This window comes from Haliotis cracherodii, unplaced genomic scaffold (genome assembly GCF_022045235.1).
Source record: "Haliotis cracherodii isolate W230 unplaced genomic scaffold, xgHalCrac1.p SCAF_1, whole genome shotgun sequence".
Taxonomy (NCBI): domain Eukaryota; kingdom Metazoa; phylum Mollusca; class Gastropoda; order Lepetellida; family Haliotidae; genus Haliotis; species Haliotis cracherodii.
Window position 1 is genome coordinate 2697773 of NW_027266264.1, and position 26284 is coordinate 2724056.

General features: G+C 40.9%; 1 protein-coding gene across 1 annotated transcript; it reads right to left on the reverse strand.

Annotated features, from left to right (window-relative positions):
• Positions 1–938: 938 nt before the first annotated feature.
• Positions 939–25179, reverse strand: LOC139471401 (aldehyde dehydrogenase, mitochondrial-like). The gene is made up of 14 exons (XM_071253771.1): positions 25030–25179; positions 23120–23224; positions 20698–20838; positions 20334–20413; positions 17032–17081; positions 16175–16236; positions 15309–15437; positions 14272–14385; positions 6874–6976; positions 6071–6252; positions 5386–5550; positions 4291–4448; positions 3156–3270; positions 939–1530 (listed from the first exon to the last, which is right to left on the reverse strand). Exons 1-14 carry the CDS (start codon positions 25177–25179, stop codon positions 1498–1500), a joined length of 1587 nt encoding a protein of 528 aa, XP_071109872.1. The 3' UTR covers positions 939–1497.
• Between the last annotated feature and the right edge of the window lie 1105 nt (positions 25180–26284).

Consider the following 26284-nt stretch of genomic DNA (forward strand, 5'->3'; position numbering starts at 1 on the left):
ATGACTGATCATAACATATATATTTCTTGAAACCCTACTTTTTTGGAAAGTATATGTGTATATGGTGTCTTTTTGGGCCCATACCTGTTAGGAAAATCAACAAAAGTCTCATCATGTACATTGTACAATAGTTGTAGATGAGAATCGTTATTAAGGTAATACGAATAAGTGGTTATAGTAAGTTGAATGTACCTTTATTAGGACTGGATTGATGTATAAATGTCATTCATATTGTAACTCCTTAAGATGTATTGTGCCAAATAGATCACAAGATCAGTACTTACAAATATGGTCATCTGAAATGTTTTAATCATCAAGTGCTGTTACAAAGAATATTCAAACATAAATGCAATTGTTATCACTGATTCAGTGTAGAACATCATGAAAGATCCGGATTAGAATAAGTCTTCAGACACACATGCTTGTGAGACTTTGGCATACGAGGAGACTATGCTTTTCATAAGAGGGCACCAACGGATCAGGTGCTGAGAGCAGCGTTAAACAACAAACAAACCAACCTTGCCTAAGGAGACCCCACGTACACTAGATGTGCTTCAGTGTGGGGCAGGACCGAAGCCCTAGACACTCTCAGGAGTCAGGCTGTCCAACATGGTAACCCATCCAAGGACTCTCTATGACCGATGTTGCATAACGTCACCTGACTTGTGACCTGTGCACTGCCCACATGCCACCACAACAAACAAACGAACGAACAAACATATGATTGTAAGATAAGTATTAGATTTTATTGCATATACAGTGAACACATTGCAGCAATGTTTCATTTATTAACAATATGGTAAAAAAGTATAGAACCATTAATCAAGGTAGCACTACCTGAGGCTATCACATTACACTGTTGTCCACTAAACCAGTACCTGATTACTGAATAAAAAACCTGAACCGCCCCCCTCCCCCCCCCCCCCCCCACCCCCAAACTTCACCCTTCAAGTTTCTTGATGTCTAGATTTTCTCAAACCATGATATCAGTTACTGGTCTGGTATCTGTGGACAGTGACATGTGAATACTGAATGCTCTCTCTCGACACAGTCTTATCCTTGTGTCGTATAACATAACATACATGTATATCATAAATCTGGGACTTCCTTGGATCCTCACCAGTGTCAAAAAGATATTGAAGACATCACATGATTAGTAACATAAATGCAAGATACGATACGAGCAAAACTGTTATCAAAGATCCACTGTACATCTGAAACTGTTTTAACACGAAGACCATCAAGACTACAGGCCTTCGCTAAATCAGACATAAATACCCAGTAACAAATATATTTTTCACAAAAGAAATACCATGCATTTGATATTCAGTTAAATGACAATACAAAATATATTGTAATGATAGTGAAATGATTTCAACTTGAACCCCTGTGGTGTAAGGTGAGATGCTCTGTAACAATGTCCTGCATACTCCATTCTACAAGTTAATGGTGCTATGTTAATGGTTCAGTTGAGGTACTTGGCTTCATCTCAGACCTTTAGGAGTTCTTCTGCAGCAGTTTCATGGTGACCTACAACAGACAAGGATACAATCACAGACACTGGACACACTCAGCAATAATGAACACAAAGCTGCAGGCAGAAGGCAGCAGCTGCAAAAAAAAAATTAAAAATATAAAAATATATATTTTTGTGGATAATATCCATCTATTGGACATCCTCAGACTCTCCATGTGGGTTCGTTACAGGTGGTGGTCTGATTGGTTGCTTTGTTGTTTAACGCCGCACTCAGCAATATTCCTGCTATATGACGGCGGTTTGTAAATAATCGAGTCTGGACCAGACAATCCAGTGATTAATATCATGAGCATCGATCCATGCAATTGGGATCAATGACATGCATCAATCAAGTCAGCGAGCCTGACCACCCGATATCGTGAGTCGCCTTTTACGACAAACAGAGTCACCTTTTACGGCAAGCATGGGTTGCTGAAGACCTATTCTACCCCGGAATCTGCACGGGTCGGTGGTGGTCTGAGGCTGTTCTAGTTGTACACACCAGCTGGAGCCTTGTATGACGACAGAATTATCTCCCTTTGACCATGGAGCTTCACCATCCACATGAGGGTAAAGCGAACAAAGCATCTGACGCAACATACCTATTCACATATTCTTTTAAGTCAATTTCCCCATATAGCATCAGTTTTAGTACATTGTAGTGTCATAATATCAACTATTATTAGCTACCCTTACAAGACCTAACTGAATTTTACTAGTCCTTGGACAAGTGGCTAAAGTTGCAGACTGTTATAAATAGAATCCTGATTCAAACAGTGTCAGACCAGTGAAGATCCGGGGTGGAATAGGTCTTCAGCAACCCATGCTTGCTGTAAAACGCGACTATGCTTGTCATAAGAGGCAACTAACAGGATCGGGTGGACAGGCTCGCTGACTCACTGGTTGATGCATGTCATCGTATCCCAATTTAGCAGATCAATGCTCATGTAAATCACTGGATTGTCTGGTCAAGATTTGATTATTGACATACCACCGTCATATAGCTGGAACAGCGCTGAGTGCGGTGTTAAACATCAAGCGAACAAACAAACAGTGTCAAACATGACAATCATTGCTCTGGTAATACCACAGAATTATCTCCCCTTGACCATGCAGTAGCAACAACGGGTATTGTTATCAAACTAACTTTGCTGACTTCAATTAATTGAATAGTTCATGGCCAAATGACTCCCCCTTCACCATGCAGTGAATAAACGACTGTAGTGTAGGGAGAGCTACCACCACAGACCCTATTTCCATAATGAGATACCTAAATTAACACTAACTTTCCTTGAACTGGTGGTTAGTTGGTGTTAAGTTTTTGGGCAACTGGGACCAGACTGTCTATTCATAGGTGGATCCAGAGGGGGGTAACCACAGGGTCTGGACTCCCACTCCCCTCTTTTGAAAACCAAATGGAGTATGCTGTAGGCAGTACAATTATCTCAGAGAGGATTTTGAAATTTTGAAATTTTGGCCCCTCCCTTTCATAAATGCTTGATCCACCCTTGTTGCTAATTACACCCAAAACATCAAGTGAGTTTGAGTGTACCTTGGACTAGTTTATAGGATAGCGTAGTCTTCTCTTGACCATAACGTGTTATTAACTGTTGAATGCAACACCAGAACTGTGACTTACTGTTTTCACCTCCGTGTAGAGTTCAAGACTGTATTCCCCGAGTTCACGACCATTGCCGGACATCTTGTACCCACCGAACGGTGCCCCAGCATCAAACACGTCAAAGCAGTTGACCCTAAGTGAACAATGAGATTTACTGTTACAACGTGAAAATTCCAACAAAGAATAGCTTCCACTGACCCTAAAACAATGAAGATTAGACAGTAATGGAAAAGTACTATTTCTTTATTTCCCTGAATGCAAACTTGCCTGTTCACCACAAAATAATATGGCATAAACTGAAAACAGACCGGAAGAACTAACACTTCCCACATGGACAAGTATTCATACTGATTATTGAAGAAGCAAACAAGAAACCTTTTTGGATTTCAAAACTATGGGTGGCTTAGTTGTCAAAGGCGCCGCGATTCGCTGTGCTGAGTTGCGTCCCTTTGGGACGCCAGAAACCTTTGATTGTGGGTTCGAATCCTGGTTCCCCCTGATTATGTTTCAAGGTCTGTCGGCACCATAAATGTGCTCATGGGTTTCACCAAACTGGTAAACGTCTTAGACCTGCATCACTTTGGGCTTTCCTCGAAGCTGACACGCCGTGGTATAACTGGAATACTGTTAAAAGCGTTTTTAAACCCAACTCACTCACTCAATTCAAACCTACCAAACAGTCTCGGCCCCGTGCCATAAAGAGATCTTTGCACTACGATGATTGTAACGCCTACACTTTAACATAGATTTACAACAAACATAGCGCAACCACTGCTTCGTGGCACAGGGCCCAGGCTTTGGTGTACAAGATCTATAAGCTGGAAAATACATGCAACAAATACTGTCATTTCATAGATATTCAAATTTCAAATTCTTATCATAGAGGATGAAGTCCTAAACTGGAGAATTCCATTCAAAGGGAATTCATCGAGTTTACCCATTTACCAACGTCCTGTCATGGCATGGAGAAGTTCGTCTTGTGTCTATACATCCATGTTCATCTATGTAGGTTCTTGGAATAGAAATGGTCCAGATGGCACACTCAATAATTCACAGGCTGTTATGATTTAGTTGTAATACTATGGACTATGTTCCCGCTTGCTCGCTTGCTCACTCACTCATTCACTCACTCACTCACAGTCCATGCCCTTACCACACAGTTCCAGCTCTCAGACTGTTGGCGATGTACATGACCCGGTCGATGTCCTGGGACATGACACCAGCAGCCAGACCATACTCCGAGTCGTTGGCACGCTCAATCAGCTCATCCACGTTCTTGAACTTCAGGATCTGCATCACTGGTCCGAAGATCTAGCAGCAACCGGGGAATACATAACATAGCATTACCACATACTGTATTTGACAAGTTAGGAGAATCACTGTAACTAGCCATTTGTGATTGAAGAACATGAGAACATAATACACTGGTAGAGCACATATTAGATTAAAGGATGCACCATGTGATGTGATCAAAGTAAAGGATCCTACTTGATCAATCTGGCCAGTAATGTTGACAAATGAAAAACTATAAGCAAACCAGAACTTAACATTGCAACTACCCCCAACACACCTACCCTCCCCAACACACCCACCCTCCCCAACACACGTTGACAAAGCGCCCCCCCCCTCCATCAAAATGTTCCCCCAACACACCGTAAGGGTCTCCCCAACACATCCACCCGCCCTCCCCAACACATCCACACATCCCAACACACCCACCCTCCCCAACACACCCACCCTCCCTAACACATCCACCCGCCCTCCCCAACACGCCCACACATCCCAACACACCCACCCTCCCCAACACGCCCACCCTCCCCAACACGCCCACCCTCCCCAACACACCCGACCTCCCCAACACGCCCGACCTCCCCAACACGCCCGACCTCCCCAACACGCCCACCCTCCCCAACACGCCCACCCTCCCCAACACATCCACCCACCCTCCCCAACACACCTACCCTCCCCAACACACCTACCCTCCCCAACACACCCACCCTTCCCAACACATCCACACATCCAAACACACCCACCCTCCCCAACACACCCACCCTCCCCCAACACACCCACCCTCCCCCAACACAACCACCCTCCCCCAACACAACCACCCTCCCCAACACACCCACCCTCCCCAACACCTCCACCCTCCCCAACACACCCACCCACCCTCCCCAACACAACCACCCTCCCAAACACACCCACCCTCCCCAACACATCCACCCACACACAATGTACCCACAACACCCACCTCTTCCCTGGCTATTTTCATGTTGTCCTTCACATCCTTGAAGACGGTTGGCTCCACGAAGTAGCCCCGATCTCCGACCCGGTTGCCCCCGGCACACAGTGTGGCTCCCTCCTTCCTTCCGCTGTCGATCAGACTCAGAATCTTCCCCATCTGCTCCTCATCAACCTGGAACAGTCACAGACATACAGGACATGCTAGCAGGGCTGACTGGCTCTACTCCTGTAGGACATACAGGACATGCTAGCAGGGCTGACTGGCTCTACTCCTGTAGGACATACAGGACATGCTAGCAGGGCTGACTGGTTCTTCTCCTGTAGAAAGTACAGGACATGCTAGCAGGGCTGACTGGCTCTACTCCTGTAGAACATACAGGACATGCTACCAGGGCTGACTGGCTCTACTCCTGTAGAACGTACAGTACATGCTAGCAGGGCTGACTGGCTCTACTCCTGTAGAACGTACAGGACATGCTAGCAGGGCTGACTGGCTCTACTCCTGTAGAACGTACAGGACATGCTAGCAGGGCTGACTGGCTCTACTCCTGTAGAACGTACAGGACATGCTAGCAGGGCTGACTGGCTCTACTCCTATAGAACATACAGGACATGCTAGCACTGAAGTCCTTGTTTCACATTATTGAAGGGGTTTAACTGAGGTCTATTTCAACATTATGGAAGGGGTTTACCTGAGGTCCCTGTTCCACATTATCGAAGGGGTTGCCAACACTTCTGTTCTTCGCCCGCTCCACACTGCGTTCCACGAACTCATCGTACACCTTTTCTTCCACAAATGTCCTTGACCCTGCACAGCAGCACTGACCCTGATTGAAGAAAAGGCTGAAGTGGGCCTGCTCGACTGCCTCTTCCACTGAACACAGGGAGATGTAAGATTATAGGGATGGCAAAAAAGATTGATAACTGGAATTAATGTTGTTGGGAAGGAATATTATGATTATCGATAAGAAAATTGTGTTATGGATAAATGTACTGAAATAGACTTGTTATTGTCAATCATATCAACTGCCAGAGACGGAAAGCAACTGTTTTTGTAAATCTTAAATGTCCACAAAGTAATCCATGCATAAATGTGACACTACTCACCCAGTGACATGAGGGATACGTTGATTTCTTCTGGACTTTATATGTGTGTATTTGCTCAAAGTTACTTCTCCTATATATACGCCTATTGATAATTGATCGATCTCTATGATCTATATTGATAGCCAGCCCTACAAGATTATGTCACTCACACTCTGAATCCTTATTAAGGAGTCAGTTAATGGTTTACGCTGCAATCAGCAACACTCCAGCTCTAGCGCAGGCTTATCACCATGGGAACAGTGAATCTGGCATCAACTAAGGGACACAACTCTGCACAGGGAATACTGGCACTTTGACAACTGACCCCTGGAGCCCCTATCATTTAGTTACTGAAACTTGGCATATGTTATTTAAATGTGCTCTTCAACATCAAAGGGAGACAACTCACTATTAGCATCAGCCAGGATGATGTTCGGAGACTTGCCGCCAAGTTCGAGGGTCACCTTCTTCAGGTTGGAGCGTCCCGCCATCTGTGGGATGAGTTTCCCAACCTGGCGGAAGATAAGGGTGATGTCAACCGTTGCTGCAGAACACATTCATACATAACATGGATGTAGGGAACAAACTCCCAAATGCATCTCTATACACTTATATATAAAATCATGTGAATCACTGTTCTGACGGGATAGCAAACTGACATTAACTCCCCCCTTGGGCCCAAATGACCCCAATTTATTAAGTACAGCAGACTGATGGTAACTCCCCTTGGGCCCAAATGACCCCAATTTATGACGTATAGCAAATCCCCAAAACTCCAGTAGAGACAAATCAACCATGTTGATCGACATACTGTATATCACCGTCTATAAAGCGACCCCACACATTAGGCAACCCCCATGTACAAGCCTTCAAAATCGATGCTAATTTATATACCCTGTCTATAAGGCGAATCGGAAGGAAGCACGTCACCAGCACATACACAATCCCTACATTTGCAATTAAAACGTGTATGTCTTCCACAGAAACATAAATCACATTGTATGCCTTCAGCTAATTCAGGGAAACGAACAGATCATAACAATTAAACTTGGTCAAGACAAATTTGAAATTTAAGATAAAAAAAACCACACTAGACATGATGATTTACCAATTAAATTGTATTTCCTGTTCTGATAGGCATTGTTTTATGTGGAGAGATTAAGATTACCATGTGTATTTTCTCGTAAACTAACCCGGAAGTAGCAATCAGCTGGACACATGTTTCTCGGAATCTACCGGTGATTCGGTTGAAAAATACCCCCCAAATATAACTTTAAAGAATTTTGATACAATGATAGGAGGATAATAGTGTCTGAAACTATGATTTTATCAGGAATAATTTATTCCAATATCATGTTATTTTAGTTCAGCTTTACCATATGTATTTGACATAAATTAATAAGCATAGCACTTTGGTAGAGCTGATCGCTATTGACGGATATTTTGTTATATGGAACAATTTGACCAATCACCGTCAATGCTCCCATGCTCACAATATCAAAAACTTTATGTTGACATATAGTAGTCAAACTACAATAAATATGACTTGCAGCGAGTCAAGGTATGGCATTTATGATATATATATATATCCATTCTCTATCCACTAAAGTTCTTTTCAAGGCGTCAATAGCAGTAATAACAAATTAAGGCTATGAGGAATTCATCACTAATGATGTGATTGTCAACTGAGTGATGACAAATCATAACATGAGATTGTTGACAAGCATCACGATATTCACCGGACAATGATTCTTGCACAAGCATTCCCACCCTCCTTTACCACTGATTCAGTTAAAAAACATACACACTATAATACCTCAAAAGATTTTAATGCAATAATCGGAAAAACTTAAATCTTATACAATGGTTGTACAGGAATAATATATTAAAAACAAGTTCTTTTCATTGGTGCTTTTGCAATACATAAAAACCCAGAAAAGAATCCTAAGTTAAGCAGTCTGGTATATTAGCCAGTTTCTAAAATGTATAGAACTGTCTTAAGAGTCATCGCTTGAGGTCAACTAATCAGTGATCATGACGTGTTAAAATACCAAAGTTTTCTACTTGCCCAGCCTAATTTACAACTTGCCCTTCTAAATCAGAGACATGAATTTTTTTTTTATTTCAATAACAAACTTTACTTAACTGAAGCCACAGTTAATGGGAATATGACGAATAAACAAGAGGACACCCTGACTCATGAACAAGAGGACACCCTGACTCATAAACAAGAGGACACCCTGACTCATTAACAAGAGGACACCCTGACTCATTAACAAGAGGACACCATGACTCATTAACAAGAGGACACCATGACTCATTAACAAGAGGACACCCTGACTCATTAACAAGAGGACACCCTGACTTATAAACTAGAGGACAGTCAGGACAACCTGACTTATAAACAATAGACGACCATCGAACACGAGATCACCTGACTGGTTACAGAGCATGCACATGCAGCCTAGACAAAGGACAGAGCTACACATTGCTATTGCAGTGTCCTTCCCCTTGTGGTATCAGTTTCTCAGCCTTTAAGTGAGTGAGAGAGAGTGAGTTGGGTTTCAACAGGAGACACCAACAGCTGGCTAACACTGTATCACTGTTATACCAATACACAAAACTGAAATACATTACTAATTTTGTTGAAAGTGAATTTAGACTAGTATCCCGGGCTGTTAGGTTTGGGATATCTGTCCTTCTTCAAACACAGTCCATCTGTGGGTCCACAACACTTTGTGATATAATAATTCTGTATAATCACGATTGTGGTAATGGGACAGACATGGCCAGGCAGCATATCAGAGGCGTCAGAGAGCCAACCTGCCTAGCCACTGTTGAAGGTCAAGTCCCGAGTAACAGAAAGTATTCTAATTTAACCAGTGAAATCACTGACCAGCTGCCACGTATCGACTACGATACCTCTCTGGTCTGCCTGCAGTATCCCGCACCTCATCCACAATGGCCAACCGGCCATTCAAGCCACTGACCTGCATATGACTCCGAGCTGTTGGCCATAGTAATAATAGCCCAGCTGTTATAATTTGTATTGGCCAGCGCTGTGAATATTTATCTATATATATTTAACTTATTTAACTCAGGGAATATATGACATATATATATATATATATATATATATATATATATATATATATATATATATATATATATATATATATACACTCCCTGTTAAACCCTATACTCTGCCAAACTGCCTACGATACTAGTTATTCAACTGGTCACATCTACAACTAAATAATCAATGATTGTTCCAGCTTGTGATAAGAAAGTTTACGGATTGAGGGTTTTAGGTAAAAAAATGCAAAGCTGAAGATGATTTCTTCCTATCCCAACCATACAGTGGGCCATGCACATGGCGATTACTCAGTTGAAGTACCAATATCAGACCACATTATCTGGGACATAGCTAACAGCCTTGTGCACCTGGTTCTTTGGTGCAAAGATAACAACATTAAAAGGCCATTGATCTATGTAGTCATGGCATTAAGTCAGCAGACAACATGAGCAGTGATCCATGCAGTACTAGGTTCGCTGTTCTGTACTGTGAGTGCACATTGATGTTCAACATGGATGCATTGGGAGACATGTAGTGTGTGAATCAGATGAATGTAAAGATTTAAAAAGCATGGATATGAATTCTTACAAAAAACACCTAACTTAATGTTTACCATTTGCACAACTACAAAACAGACTCGAAACAAGCACCCATGTATTTCAATAGGAAGGTTTGTACTGAATTTGTCATGGAGGTAAGGACTACATTGCTTGTGTCAATGACAGCATTACTATAAATGTTTGAAGTGAGTGAGTGAGTGAGTGAGTGAGTGAGTGAGTGAGGTCTAATGCTGCTTTGAACAATAATCCATATCAAGGGGAGACAGATTAATGTGGGAGGAAAGCCCGAAGTGATTGAACGCTAGTACAGAACAAATTCAACAAATACTCAATCATCATACTTAAATCTAGTTGTGAACTACTTATACACCTAGTTCAACCTATTATTTTTCTTGTTAATCAGCTGTGACAAAACAATCGCCAACTCTTAGATTGAAACCTAAGCTTTTCAAGTTTTTATTTTCAAATTGTCTCTTAAAACTAAAAAATCTCTTCATTGTGATATTGAGGCATCAATGACAGAAGATGGTTCCTGCTAGAGTAAGTCCTAGAAGACTATGTTGAAGGTGTTTCAAGTTTCAACTTTCCACTGCAGTGCTGTACAAGCCAACAACTATGTATGACCAAGCCACAGCCACATTCCTGTAATGCATCTCAACATATAACACGAACCACTGAATCCCCCCCCCCAATTCTGGTGCAATTAAGTAATTCAGTACTTGATTTTGGGCTCAATGCCATTGGATACTTTTGTTCAACACATCCTTGACCCAGTTTGGGCAGACACAACATAACCACACACAACTAGAGTGCTTTTTGTTATTGTCGATGATCTTTGCTGCCAACGTGTTTGTTTAGCATGTTTATTGTGGAAAGGTTATCTACAGGATTAAAGAACAGTAATCAATATAAGTAATAGCTTGATAACCAAGTAAGAAATATGCAATAAACCAGAAGTTGTTATCCTTAAAGTTGTACATTTTCTTAAAGGTAATCAAAATCTTCTTTCATTCTTGAGGTAATGTAAATACTGATATACAACAGTGTAATACCACAATTACAACTTTGTTAAACATTCACCGGTGCTAGACACAAGAAACAAACATCAAAACTATCCTTGACAATTCTATCCTTGACAAATCTATCCTTAACAAGTCTATCCTTGACAAGTCTATCCTTAACAAGTCTATCTTGTCAAATCTATCCTTGACAAATTCCTTCCTTAACAAGTCTATCCTTGTCAAATCTATCCTTATCAAGCCTATCCTTGACAAATCTATCCTTGACAAATCTATCCTTAACAAGTCTATCCTTAACAAGTCTATCCTTGTCAAATCTATCCTTGACAAGTCTATCCTTGACAAGCCTATCCTTGACAAAACTATCCTTGACAAATCTATCCTTGACAAGTCTATCCTTGACAAATTCATCCTTGACAAATCTATCCTTAACAAATCTATACTCAATAAATCTGGGCATTTAGTTCAGAACCTTTGAGAAGCACGAAACCCATTTGAAATCATGCTATTTGGGTTTACATTTATTTCATTCCTATTTGTGTGTTCCATATTCGCAACAATAAGCATCCTTGGTGCTTAGGAAATTGACAAAGGGGGTACATTTATTAAAACCATTCACAATGAGTTTGTTGACACACCAATTCCAGCGTTAACACGCCAGCAGTAATATGTTCACTTTGGATAAGACATCAAAACTCAACACGGGCAGGTATAATATGCACCCCTTCTACACAGCGCTGTGTGTACCCGAAAATATACACATGAAAAACAAGCAGTGTTGTGTGCCGCTGAGAGCTTAGTATGGGCCACTTACAAAGATTAAGTCTAGAAGTTGTTCAGGGGGAAATATAGTATAAACTGTAAATCTTATCCTGTCATTCACCAACACAGGATATATTTGACATCACAAAGTGTCTTCTAATGTATCCATTCCCTGACAACTAAGGTTCTTTCCCGCTGTCAGTGTCACCAGAGTGGTACTCTGAACGTGGTTGCTGCACACAACAGTGAGTTAGTGCAATCTGCAGACCAGCTCACACTTGATAACGTCGACTCAATGAACCTTTGAATTAACTTTGGAAAATCTAAATATGTTTTACATTTGAATGCAGGTGTGTCCAGCGCTCTGATGCCCCTAGCTCATGAAAAAGGACACCCTGACTTATAAACAAGAGGACACCCTGACTCATGAACAAGAGGACACCCTGACTCATAAACAAGAGGACAACCTAACACATAAACAAGAGCACACCTTGACTTCTAAACAAGAGGACACCCTGACTTCTAAACAAGAGGACAACCTAACACATAAACAAAAACAACAACAAAAACTCAATCATCATACTTAAATCTAGTTGTGAACTACTAATACACCTAGTTCAACCTATTATTTTTCTTGTTAATCAGCTGTGACAAAACAATCGCCAACTCTTAGATTGAAACCTAAGCTTTTCAAGTTTTTATTTTCAAATTGTCTCTTAAAACTAAAAAACCTCTTCATTGTAATTTTGAGGCATCAATGACAGAAGATGGTTCCTGCTAGAGTAAGTCCTAGAAGACTATGTTGAAGGTGTTTCAAGTTTCAACTTTCCACTGCAGTGCTGTACAAGCCAACAACTATGTATGACCAAGCCACAGCCACATTCCTGTAATGCATCTCAACATATAACACGAACCACTGAATCCCCCCCCCCAATTCTGGTGCAATTAAGTAATTCAGTACTTGATTTTGGGCTCAATGCCATTGGATACTTTTGTTCAACACATCCTTGACCCAGTTTGGGCAGACACAACATAACCACACACAACTAGAGTGCTTTTTGTTATTGTCGATGATCTTTGCTGCCAACGTGTTTGTTTAGCATGTTTATTGTGGAAAGGTTATCTACAGGATTAAAGAACAGTAATCAATATAAGTAATAGCTTGATAACCAAGTAAGAAATATGCAATAAACCAGAAGTTGTTATCCTTAAAGTTGTACATTTTCTTAAAGGTAATCAAAATCTTCTTTCATTCTTGAGGTAATGTAAATACTGATATACAACAGTGTAATACCACAATTACAACTTTGTTAAACATTCACCGGTGCTAGACACAAGAAACAAACATCAAAACTATCCTTGACAAATCTATCCTTGACAAATCTATCCTTAACAAGTCTATCCTTGTCAAATCTATCCTTGACAAGTCTATCCTTGACAAGCCTATCCTTGACAAAACTATCCTTGACAAATCTATCCTTGACAAATCTATCCTTGACAAATTCATCCTTGACAAATCTATCCTTAACAAATCTATACTCAATAAATCTGGGCATTTAGTTCAGAACCTTTGAGAAGCACGAAACCCATTTGAAATCATGTTATTTGGGTTTACATTTATTTCATTCCTATTTGTGTGTTCCATATTCGCAACAACAAGTATCCTGGGTGCTTAGGAAATTGACAAAGGGGGTACATTTATTAAAACCATTCACAATGAGTTTGTTGACACACCAATCCCAGCGTTAACACGCCAGCAGTAATATGTTCACTTTGGGTAAGACATCAAAACTCAACACGGGCAGGTATAATATGCACCCCTTCTACACAACTCTGTGTGTACCCTGAAAATATACACACGAAAAACAAGCAGTGTTGTGTGCCGCTGAGAGCTTAGTATGGGCCACTTACAAAGATTAAGTCTAGAAGTTGTTCAGGGGGAAATATAGTGTAAACTGTAAATCTTATCCTGTCATTCACCAACACAGGAAATATTTGACATCACAAAGTGTCTTCTCTTTCACTATTTTCTGTTTGTTGTTTAAAACCACACTCAGCAATATTCCAGCTATATGACGGCGGTCTGTAAATAATCGAGTCTGGACCAGACAATCCAGTGATTGATATTATGAGCATCAATGCACGCAATTGGGACACGATGACATGCATCAACCAAGTCAGGGAGCCTGACCACCCAATCCTGTTAGTTGCCTCTTACAACAAGCATAGTCACCTTTTACAGCAAGCATGGGTTGCTGAAGACCTATTCTACCCCCGATCTTCAAGGGTTTCTCCTTCATACACACTGTGTAAGTTGATGCATCATGATTACAGAATCATTACAATCCTCAGAAAATGTTGCCATAGTTACGCCATTTCCATCTGCTCACCTCTGTAGACCCAGTGAAGGCAACTTTGTCAACATCCATGTGCTCTGCAATGGCTGCTCCCGCAGTCGGACCAAACCCAGAGACAATGTTGATCACCCCCGGAGGGAAGCCCGCCTACACGATACAAGAATACATGTTGACATATAATGACACTGTTGAACATGTGTGTTCATTTGTGTTGACATTTTGTGATCCTCATTAATAAATGAATGAATGTTGTTTTATGCAGCAACCACCTCAATTTGGCCAGTAATAATCTACTCATGACCAGGCAAACCAATCACTGAAAGCATAAGCATCGATCATCGGAGTACAATGCCATGCAATAGTCAATACAAAGCCCGACCAGCCGACCCCAGTCTTGTCACGTGACTGGGCACCTTTGTACCTTGAACACCTCGCAGAGTTCATCGCCATTAACACAAGCAGAATACAATCTACAGAACACTGCACTGATTGAATGAGTTTGTTTGTTTGTTGTTTAACGCCACACTCAGCAATATTCCAGCCATATGACGGCGGTCTGTAAGTAACCGTGTCTTGACCAGAGAATCCAGTGATTGACAACATGAGCATCAATCCACGCAATTGGGGTGTGATGACATGCATCAACCTAGTCAGTAAGCCTCAACACCCGATCTCGTTAGTCGCTTCTTACGACAAGCCGTCGCCCAAGCATGGGTTGCTGAAGACTTATTTTACCCCGCATCTTCACAGGCCGAAACAGTCACATTTGAACAGTATTTTATTCATACGAGAGGAAAGCACAAGTGATGCATGTCTTAGACATGTTGATGAAATCCACAAGCACAGTTGTGGTGCTGACAAACCAGAAATCATAATCAGGGAAAACCTGGGATTCAAACCATTGACCATAGGATGCTGTCATGACAAAGGGATGCAACTCTTGATAGTGAGTTGATCAAATGTACCAATACACTTATTTAAATCATGTGTAGTTTCATTGACATGGGGTTTTGAAAATATGTTCACAGATCTTGAAAGTTGAAAAAGAGCCTGTGAATGAGCATCCCTACCTCTTTAGCCAGCTGAGCCACATACAGTGCTGATAGAGGGGTCTGCTCAGCTGTCTTCATCACCACAACGTTGCCCATCGCCAGTGCCGGGCCTAGCTTCCAGGCCTGCATCAACAGCGGGAAGTTCCACTGCAACAGACACCCAACAGTCACCCGATGTAATTAGCCTTAGCAACAGTGGGAAGTTCCACTTCAACAGACACCCAATGTAATTAGCCTTAGCAACAGCGGGAAGAACCACTTCAACAGACATCCAACAGTCACCCAATGTAATCAGCCTTAGCAACAGCGGGAAGTTCCACTTCAACAGACATCCAACAGTCACCCAATGTAATTAGCCTTAGCAACAGCGAGAAGTTCCAATTCAACAGCCACCCATGATATGTCAATATATATATATTTAACAGGGCTTTACCTTGACTTACAAAAGTAGGGGTCAAGGGGACCCAAGTAATTTATTTTATGGGTCCTTGCTGGCAATATGAGGATTCTGTAAAGCAATGATATGATGAGGTGTACTGAAAGTTGTGATAATTACTTCAAAACCTGGAATGAATTAATGATCATGTGGACAGTGGTCATGATTGCTGAATGAAATGACAGACATCCAAAACTGCTCTTGATGCGCTGTAGTCACAATGTATATTCTTGCGAGCCCCATGGGACACAGTATATTCTTCTTCTGCGTCCAATATCATCATTGTCGTGTAAAAAAAGCCTAACATGTTTGAAGTATGCATCATGAGGCCATGATACAACCACTTGTGAAGGGATGAGGAAAAGGTAGGGCAAGGGAGTGAAAACCTGCTGATTAATATATGTGGAACAACCCAGATAGATAAGGCCAGGTTCTGGCTGCTACTCACCGGAATGATCTGCCCACAAACTCCAACAGGCTCATGTCGGGTGTAGGTGAAGAAATCACCATCTGGCAATCAAACAACCATATGTCAATCACAGTAACCTACTTTACCAAGGTGAGTGAGTGAGTATGGGTTAACGCTGCTTTTAGCATGTTTAGCAATATTCCACCAATATGACAGCGGGGGACACCAGAAATGGGCTTCACACATCGTACCCATGTCCGGAATCGAACCTGGGTCTTCGGCGCAACAAATAAACGCTTTAACTACTCGGCTCCCCGACTGCCCACTTTACCAAGGAAATAAAGGCCTGGATTACTGCACAACCATGAGTTATTTCATTTTACCATCCAGTGTTTGAAATAGGCCCGAGGCTGAAAGATTTGTTCTCGGGCTGATAGTTTTAAATTCCAGCAGGCCCTTACGGCCTGTAGTTTATTTAAGCAAATATTTATTAAGCATGTTTTAAGTAATGTGAGAAACATAACTTTCATATTCATCAACATTAGGATTAGACCTTTTAAAATGTGCATGACATGTAGTCGCAAAGATGTTTTACAAGCTGATAATTTCCTGATAAATGTAGGCTTCATCTATCACCGCTGAGTCTCCTTGAACTTGGTGTGATAGGAGTAAAAGCTTTTGGTTGACTGGTTGTGTTTTTTTTATTAATACTGCAAGAGTTCGTCTCCCTGCTTCAGCTAATATGTTTGGACCTACAGTTTTTTTCACTGAGTCTACAGTTTTTTTAAATGCGCTGGCCCTTAAGGCTCTGAGTTTCACACACTGTTACCGTCACATGCCATTAATAAAAATAATTTTGTAAATCTTGTTAACAATCCCCCTGCATATATACTCACCAATAGGAATAGTTTTCCCGTGGTACTTGTTGGCCCATCCTGCATAGTACCTGCGACAAAGGCATCGTTATACAACGGACAACATTACATTGATGTCGTGATATTTGTGTAATAGGTAGTTCCCATGTCTTCAATCATGCCAAGTGTTAAACTGCACACAGTGGGGTACTCACAACTAAGGACCAAGTTGATGCCCAGGAGGGACTGGCGACCTAGTTGATGCCCCAGGGGTACTGCTGACCTAGTGGATGCCCCAGGGGTACTGGCGACCTAGTTGATGCCCCAGGGGTACTGCTGACCTAGTGGATGCCCCAGGGGTACTGGCGACCTAGTTGATGCCCCAGGGGTACTGGTGACCTAGTTTATGCCCGGGGGTACTGGGGACCTAGTTTATGCCCCGTGGGGACTTGGGGTCCAGTTTATGCCCCGGGGTACTGGGGACCTAGTTTATGCCCCGTGGGTACTGGCAACCTAGTTTATGCCACAGGGGTTCTGGGTAACCTTGTTTATGCTGAAGTGCTGCTGGCGACCTAGTTTATGCCCTGTGGGGACTTGGGGTCCAGCTTATGCCCCGGGGTACTAGGGACCTAGTTTATGCCCCGTGGGTGCTGGCGAGCTAGTTTATGCCCCGTGGGTACTGGGGACCTAGTTGATGCCCCGTGGGTACTGGCGACCTAGTTTATGTCAGGGTATGTTCAATATCAAGGGGTATGACAAATTGATGAGTGACACATGAAGCGCTGCATTGACCTGTCACAGTATGTTTTGTCAGGAGACTGACCATGAGACAACCTATGTTGTTATGGGCTCAATAGGTGAATAATGGAGATAACAGTATGAAAGGGGTTAGCCATCCCACAAACGCCTGTCAATAGCCTCGCTCCATGGGTGAACCCTCCACAGACAACGGCCATGCCTACAGTTACTGAATGAAGTCAGCCATGACAGATTTCAGTATGATTTATCTTACAGAGATGTACTTACATCAATAGAAAAGCTTTATGTGTTTTCAGATACGGGGCTGTTACTGAATATTCCATACCCCTATGATCACGTTGTTGTTACAAATTAAATACTCTACAAAACCTTCAAATCTGAAACATTTACCATACTTGCCACTAAGCACCCTGGGCACTTGACTGCTAAATAAAACAACACACAACGATGTCCGAGATGGAGTGGGAAAGAACAAACTTAGTTCAAACATTAATGAAACTAAAACTTTTGCAAAAACATTTTACTAGACAAGGAGACTGACAATTGTAATAGTATTTCCCGCACCTGTAATCATTACTTAAATGATGTAATGTGTATTTTTTGTTGTTGTTGTTTTTGAATGTTTTTTTCTTTTATTGTCTACATAAAGAAGTACCTGTTACAGACCATGGGCTTCCGCCCAGGGTGCCAGAAAGCCTGTGCAAATATATATCACAACTTATCAGTACATCCTCAGTCACATACTTCTCACTCACACATTCACGCTAGTAATACAAATATACTGCATACCGTATTCGACGTAATGAGCGCCCCGCTCTAATAAGCGCCCATTGCGATATTTGCTAATATATTGCCTAGTGAACAATCCCAGTTAGCACCCCTTCTGATTGATCAATGTACACAAGACATATTTATTCTTGCATAATACATGTGTTATATGCATCCTTAATTATGTGAAATTAAATTCTGGAAAAATATATCTGTCATATAAAAACATTTCAGGCTGTCCGCATGAAAAACCACGAAATTTACGATCTTTAGATAATATTCTAATAAGAGCTCCATATTTCTAATTTTGAGAGCGCCCTGGGCGCTTATTATGTCGAATACGGTATATCAAGTATGCATGCATAAAATATTAAAGCTATATATATTATATGGCAGTGCTGGAAAGTACACAGTCTTAACTATAAAACCAAACTTAAAATGAAAGTTGCTCCTCATTTTCGAAAAGTTTATGACGCAGCACCCAAGCTTCATAGAACTTCTGCTGATTATCTGTCTTGAAAGCAATATCTTTTTCAATTTGTATTGTGAAAAAGCTTCCTTTTTATAACCATGAAAATAGGTTTTGTATTTTGAAATTTGCATCTATAAATATCGAATTTTCCAATAAATAAAAGTAAATCGAACACTTCATCTGTTTTTATGTGTAATGTATATTGTTTTGTGTGAAATAAGAATCATATCAATATGTTTTACCTTTGTGACACGTGATCACATAATGGAAAAAAGCGACTATTTACAAATGATGACCATGACCCAGTTTTGATCGTGGCAATTCAGGTATTCATTCCCTGACAACTAATTAAGGTGTTGTCAGTGTTGCTGTAACTTACACCGAGTTAGGGTGACCTGCTGTGATATGCCCACATTCTCTTCCTAGTGTTAACATGTTCAGGGTAATGTTTTTGTTTTGAAAACTACGTCAAATTTCAATGTCGGCTAGTATGTCACACACTCCCTCCTGCACAACTGCATTTCAAGAAAATATGCTCATAAAGATTACTTGCCAGCGTGAGAAACTAACAGTTTTCGTCCACTAGTCCTTATAATGATAAGTTGATAACATATAGCAAAACCCTTAAAAATGGCAATTTTCTACTAGTCCTTATGATACCTTTACCATTGGGCAGTTTGGCAAGGACTATAGGACTAGTGCCAATTTCTAACCCTGCTTGCATACTAGTCAAGAAGTTAGTCAGGAGCACCATGACTGGGGAATATATTTATTTCATGAAAACAAAACTAATCTCGATATGCAAGTCTAGCCAGCTCTAGCCAGCTCTAGCTAGCTCTACTCCTCATCAGCAGCAGAAACAGTATTGGTTCAGAGGAGAGAAGTGTATTGTGGAATATAAGATTCCATAGACTATATGTTATTCTAGACAGGGTGCTTGGACAAACGGTTTTGTTTTCTGATGCTGGCATATAGATATACAAGCCCAAAATGTAAAGCTGTTTTGAAAACCAAATTCACCTAACTTAAGGTGCCAAACTTATGTTCAATTAAGTACACACTGTTTGTGATAAACCAAACACTACCTGAAGATACATATTATAATCTTAACCTAGTCCCCTGAAGGGTTTGCATAATTAACTCCAAAGAATTCTGCCTGCCTTTCTGCCCACCTTCCCTATTCATAATCACGACAATGTGTTTGGTGAGGTGTGCTAAAATGGGGTTTAACGTTGCGTCCAAGATTATTGCTTTTATATAGCAACATGCATGCATGTCTGTGTGTGTGTGTGACCATGGAGGCGGTCAACAATGTGTTTGGCTCAGCTTATAAAATGAATCCTACCTGTAGCACTTCTGTACAAGCTGAATGTCAGCTGCAAAGGCCACTTGGTACGGCTTTCCGTTGTCGAGCGTCTCCAGGGACTGCCAAGACAGGCGGACATAATAAAACTTCCAAAAACCAACATCAAATCTCCTACGATGACATCATTAACACATTATCTCTAAAAAGTTAAATTCTTAGTTTTACTAATTACTAAGCAGAAACCTTCATTAATAACATATTGTTTGATAATGATGCAACCCTTTGTACCTCAAAGCAATATGGTCATATATATCGAAATACAGACTTGATTTATCTCTGATGGCTATAACGACTTCAAGTTTATAAGTCCCAGTGTAAATGATCAAGTAGGTATGTCACCAACCGCGATGTATCCAGCATCTCTCTCGATGAGATCGGCAAGACGGTTCAACAAGCGCCCTCTTTCTGAAGCATCCAGTCGTCGCCAGGGGGAACCGAGACGAAACGCCTCCCTTGCTGCATTTACTGCTCTATCCACATCAGCCTGTGTTCAAGAAAGTGTGGTTGTATGTACGCAGTCTTCAAACAGAATCTAGACTAATTTGTGGAGTAAGAGAACATTACACAGCCTCATCATAGTGGTCGGCCTATAATCCAGTCTGGACCAGACAAACCATTGGGTCACAATAAGGCAGTCAGCATAGTCATCAAGTCTCAACCGATCCAGTTAGTTGCCTATTATGACAAGCATAGTCAGTTCACTCAGCAATATTACATTTTCGCTGCAGACATCATTGTCACGAAATTTCTAAATTTGGCTCCAGAAATGCGACTAAATCTGAGCTTTTTTTAAAAATAATTACACCATAACTTTTAATTTTTGCATGCTTTCATACAAATGTTTTCCTCTCATCAGTCCTGAAATTTTCTTTGGCTTCTCTTGCTTGATCTGGGCCTAAACACCATGATGTTAGTGTAAATATGACTAAGGTACTTCTGAATTTGTGTATTTAGACAACAATGAAATAAACAAACAACAATAAAAAGGGTGTATCAGTTACATGCCAGACCATAGCACTGATGGCTAAAGAGAAACTGATGGGGAGGTCCGTCCCTCTATGCTATGGTTTCTGCTGGCAATATGAGGGTTCTGTAAAGTAATTAAATACTGTCATGTACTGTAAGTTTTGAAAAGGACTTCACAGCCTAGAATGAATCCATGATCATGTGGACAGTGGTCATGATTGATGGATGAAATGACAGAACCATATAACTGCTCTTGATGCTGTAGGTACAATGGATATCACTGTGATTCCCTCAGACGCAGCATATTCTTTTTGAATGTCCAATCTCAACATTTGTGTGCGGTGTAAAACCCTGCAGTCAGTGCCCATTAGCATATTAGTCCAGCTCAGGTTACTGCTTTATCATAGTGGTGGCCTTGGGTTTGTCCCTGCTTAGCATTCACTGAGGGCATGACATAACAGGTGAGACTCGTGAAGAATAGGTCTTCAGCAAGCCATGCTTGCCGTAAAAGGCGACTATGCTTGTCATAAGGGACGACTACCGGGATCAGGTGGTCAGTCTCGTTGACTTGATTGATCCATGTCCTTGTATCCCAATTATATGGATCGATGCTCATGATGTAAATCACTTGATTATTTATAGACCGCTGTCATTCAGGTGGAACATTGCTGCGTGTGAGCGTAGACTGATCTCAATTTTATAGTGCTAGCCATCTGAGATAGCCGACCAGTCCTGCCGAGCGCCAGACAGGGTAACAACAAGTTTCACGTCTGTTAGTATGATGCAGTTCGGGATCGATCCCCAGACCTTCCGCTCTCCAGGCAGACACTCTACCACTAGATCATGGAGGCAGTCCATGACTTAACAAATATTTCACCTTGACACATACTATCTGTATAAACCAACACAATAAGGTCACACTTAGGGCAAAATGAGGTCACCTGAGGACCAACAACTGAGGTATTAAGTATATTTGTTTCCTCTTATCCATACCACTCTGCTGTTCAACCACAATACATGGGGAAATCAGATATAGCCGATTTAGGTCCAGTGGTCTTGTAGCAAAATTAACTGGATACAAGGTTTCATTAAACATTTTGAGGCACCTATTTTTATACAATCTCATAAAAATCAGTCTAAGTTCTCACTACCACTAAACAAAAATTCAAGGACAACCAATTATGTCAGCCCGACTTTTTGCCAACATGGACTGTCCAATGGGATGACTGACAAGAAACAGTATTGCAGTCATAAATATCACGGCATGTCATATTAATGTGAGAGGAAAGCCCGAAGTGATGCCGGTCTCTGACATTTACCCCTGTGCAAGTAGTTGACAAATTGGAGTCATTCAAATGCACAGTGTCGAGTCACCGGAAAAAATGAAGAACAGTTACAGAGGGATACTCCATTCAGATTCTACAGCAGAAAAAACCACAAGAACCTGCCATCATATCTTACACTGAATGCATGTCAATGATTAGACCGACATTTAGACACACAAGTAAAGTTATCTTATCACTGTTCCCACTTACTGGTAATTACCAGTTTTTTACTGGTAAAATTGGCTTGGACCGGTAATTCATGTGACTGTCAGTCCCTGTGAACTGGCAAAAAAATTACCGTAATAGTTTTAGTTGCCAGTCCACTCAGATTGGCAATTTCAAATGGAAGCCAGCGGGGACACTGGACTTTTTTAAACGCATAAAGATCTCCAAATAGAAAATAAAATCCAACTGGAGCAAGAACAATGCTTAATTTAACAGCTGAGGTGTTGCCAAATCATAAGGCAGTCTCACCTTGTCCCCCTCAGCAACGTCACAAATGGCCTCTCCTGTGGCTGGGTTGATGGTCTGGAAGGTTCTCCCACTGGCCGCATCCACAAACTCATTGTTAATGAACAGCTGGAAAGAGATGTGTAATTGTAAATCATGTGTATCACTGTATTCAGTGTACCTCAAATTTAACTGTACTAAATTCCATTTGGAACTGAATGCACAGTCTACCAACAAGGATGGAATTAGAAGTACTTTTCTAAAAATATTAGCTTCCCCAGTAATAAGTCATCAAAGAAGTTGTTTCAATCAGGTGGTTATTTTGAATTGAGAGTTATGATTGACCAATCAGAATTGAGTAATTTCCAAATTCATGGAAGAATTAGGAGATAAACACACTGTTTTCCAATGTAGAGCTAGGTTAATAATTATATTCAACTGCGCTAAACTGAATTTAGAATTAAACACAGAGCGTGAGGGTTCAAACATTAAACTTAGTAGATTGATCTACAAGTAACATCGCTGTACACTAAAAATACAAAATATTTATCTCCATTCTACCATGACAAAATATAATGTGAACTCTTTGGCTAGAGAAAATATTGAATCCATTGTTACAGTTTTGATCTGAATTAAACAAACACTGACATCAGCGTTAAAACTACGTATGGCTGTATCTGCTCAAACATTTTATCTTGTTTGTTGTTTAATGTCGCACTCAGCGATATTCCAGCTATATGACGGCGGTCTGTAAATAATCAAGGCTGAACCAGACAATCCATGCAGTGATTGACATCATGAGCATCGATCCACACAATTGGGATACAATGACATGCTTTAACCAAGTAAGCGAGTCAGACCCCGTGATCTTGTTATAGTCACCTCTGACGACCTATTCTACCCCGGATATTCACGGGTCCTGCTGAACTGTTGTTGTTTTACATCATAATGCTTTACTCACAAGGCAATGAAAGTGCAGCATTACAGTAGAAATTCTCTCAGTAGAGTTCTATGTTGTTTTCTTTCCCACATCTAGATTGCTACAAGTACTTTTAATTTTGTAGTGACTTAAACTTTTTGTTTTGTTTGTTTCTTGTTCAACGCCAAACTCAGCAATATTCCAGCTAAACGATGGCGGTCTTAGTTAAACAACAAACAAACAAATCTGAAATTGCAAAAGAACACATTCTTTGGACTGACTTAGCATGCTAAGAAAAGACTGACTCTAAAAAAATAACTCAAAAGAACTCCCTGAATTAACAAATGACCAGCTTTTATTCAAGGTTGTACGGTACCTACGACCCAAGCTGAACAGAGCTAAACGACTTGTAAACATGTTTACCATGTGTACGATTGCAGCCTTCAACTTGAAAATGCATTAGTGCATGCAACGATTGTACAACCGATGACACAACATTTTTCTGTTATAAAGGCACCCTATACTTTCGGCACCCTATAAGACTTATTTAATATCAGAGGAATCTGTATGGTCTCTGCGGAACCAAACGTGGGTTTAGGCCCAGTGCAAGCCAAACAAAAACCAAATTATTTACTTTCTAGTAACGTTACCTGGTTTTATGTATCTATTATCTCCCTGATTAAACATAGCATAACTAGGTCACAGTGAAATATCGACTTCCCATGTCTATTCCCTGCTAAATATATCCCCGAGTCGTTCCGGACGCGTAAGAAACATTTGTAATTTTCTCGTTAATTACCAAAACAACTGTAAAACACATCACTCACTAAAAACTGGTAATAATCTCAGAATAATTTCATTGCGCAAGTAATTTTTCCCGTCTGAAAAAGTATGAGGAAACAAACTGTTTACATGGTTAACTCACAGCTGCACCAAAAGCAATGGGGGTTGCGTGAAGTTACCGAGCGCAATTACTTTAACTACACAACAGATGTGATTTCAAATGTCAGCTTACCTTAGCATATTTAATATCCGGTTGTCTGATGGGGTCTGGTGCCGCTGACATGCATGCTCTGTGTTGTTTCAGAGCGTTGAACACAGTTCGGGCTTTCAACAGACGCTGAACTACAGCAGACATCTTGACTGATCGACAGCCTGGGTGCATGTGCGATCACGTGACTTGAGATAAGCACGTAGTGCGGCATGACCCCAAATTGTGCTGTGTCTGATTGGCCTTCGTTTAAATCTGACCCAGACACTGAATTGATACACTTTGATAATATTTGATAAACATGAGAAAGCATGAGCGTTGGGGGGTTGTAAGAATTTGCTGGGGACCTGTATATTCTCAAATGGTGTGCCCACGGGTTAATTTCTCCCTATGTTAGTATCAATGATCATGAATTGAAAGTAAACACACAAAACAAATATTGAAATTTGTTAGAAATATCTTTAAATCGATTTTGTTTTCTCAATCAATAAATATTTTACGCTGTCAATAATTGTTCTTTCATATCATAAAATATAATTTGAGATATCAAGAATTAATTTCGTGACAGCAATAGATTATTTATTGACATCATAAAATCATAAGGACGGCATCCACAGGACCATGTAACTAATTATAACAATAAAAAAATTAAAAACTCGCAACAAAAAATCAAAGGCCTCGTCTATGATTTTTTTGCGAGTTTTTTTTACATTTTTATATAGAGAATCTCAGCCTCGTGTCTCAAATATATCAACACGAGTTGATAAAAGGGGAAAAAATCCGAGGCTTGCCGAGGATTTTTGCCACTTTTATCAACGAGTGTTGATATATTTGATATCAAAGACACGAGGGTGAGATTTTATTTATCATCCAACATCATTCTTCCCACTTTTTCAATTTGTAGACAGTGTCTTCAGTGTAAAAAGTACTTCAGTAGCAGAGCCATTAGTGGTGTCATTTGATTGTGACGTCATGGTAACCAGTGACGTCACAATGGTCTGCAAAGCATTGTGATGTAATTTCATTGCAGCGATATCTACAGTGTAGATATCGCTTGATCTAATCCAAGCGATATCTCCTGTGGGAGCCAGTTTTGGATGATAAAATTAGTTACACAGTCCTGTGGTATGCCTGACCCGTGAAGATCCGGGTTAGCCTGAAGCAAGTCGATCATGTCATGGGTGGACGTGGTAAGCATGACAAACGGGGTCGGGTGGTCAGGCTCTGTGACTTTGTTGATGCATTTCATATCGAGTCCGCAATGCGTAAATCGATGCTC

Excerpts from the sequence above, each read along its gene's own strand:
- LOC139471401 (XM_071253771.1), bottom strand. The coding sequence starts at position 25,179 with ATGCACCCAGGCTGTCGATCAGTCAAGATGTCTGCTGTAGTTCAGCGT. Across the intron at positions 5,551-6,070 it reads ATGTGGAACAGGGACCTCAG|GTTGATGAGGAGCAGATGGG; the intron begins GTAAACCCCTTC and ends TGACTGTTCCAG. Across the intron at positions 1,531-3,155 it reads TCTACACGGAGGTGAAAACA|GTCACCATGAAACTGCTGCA; the intron begins GTAAGTCACAGT and ends TGTCTGTTGTAG.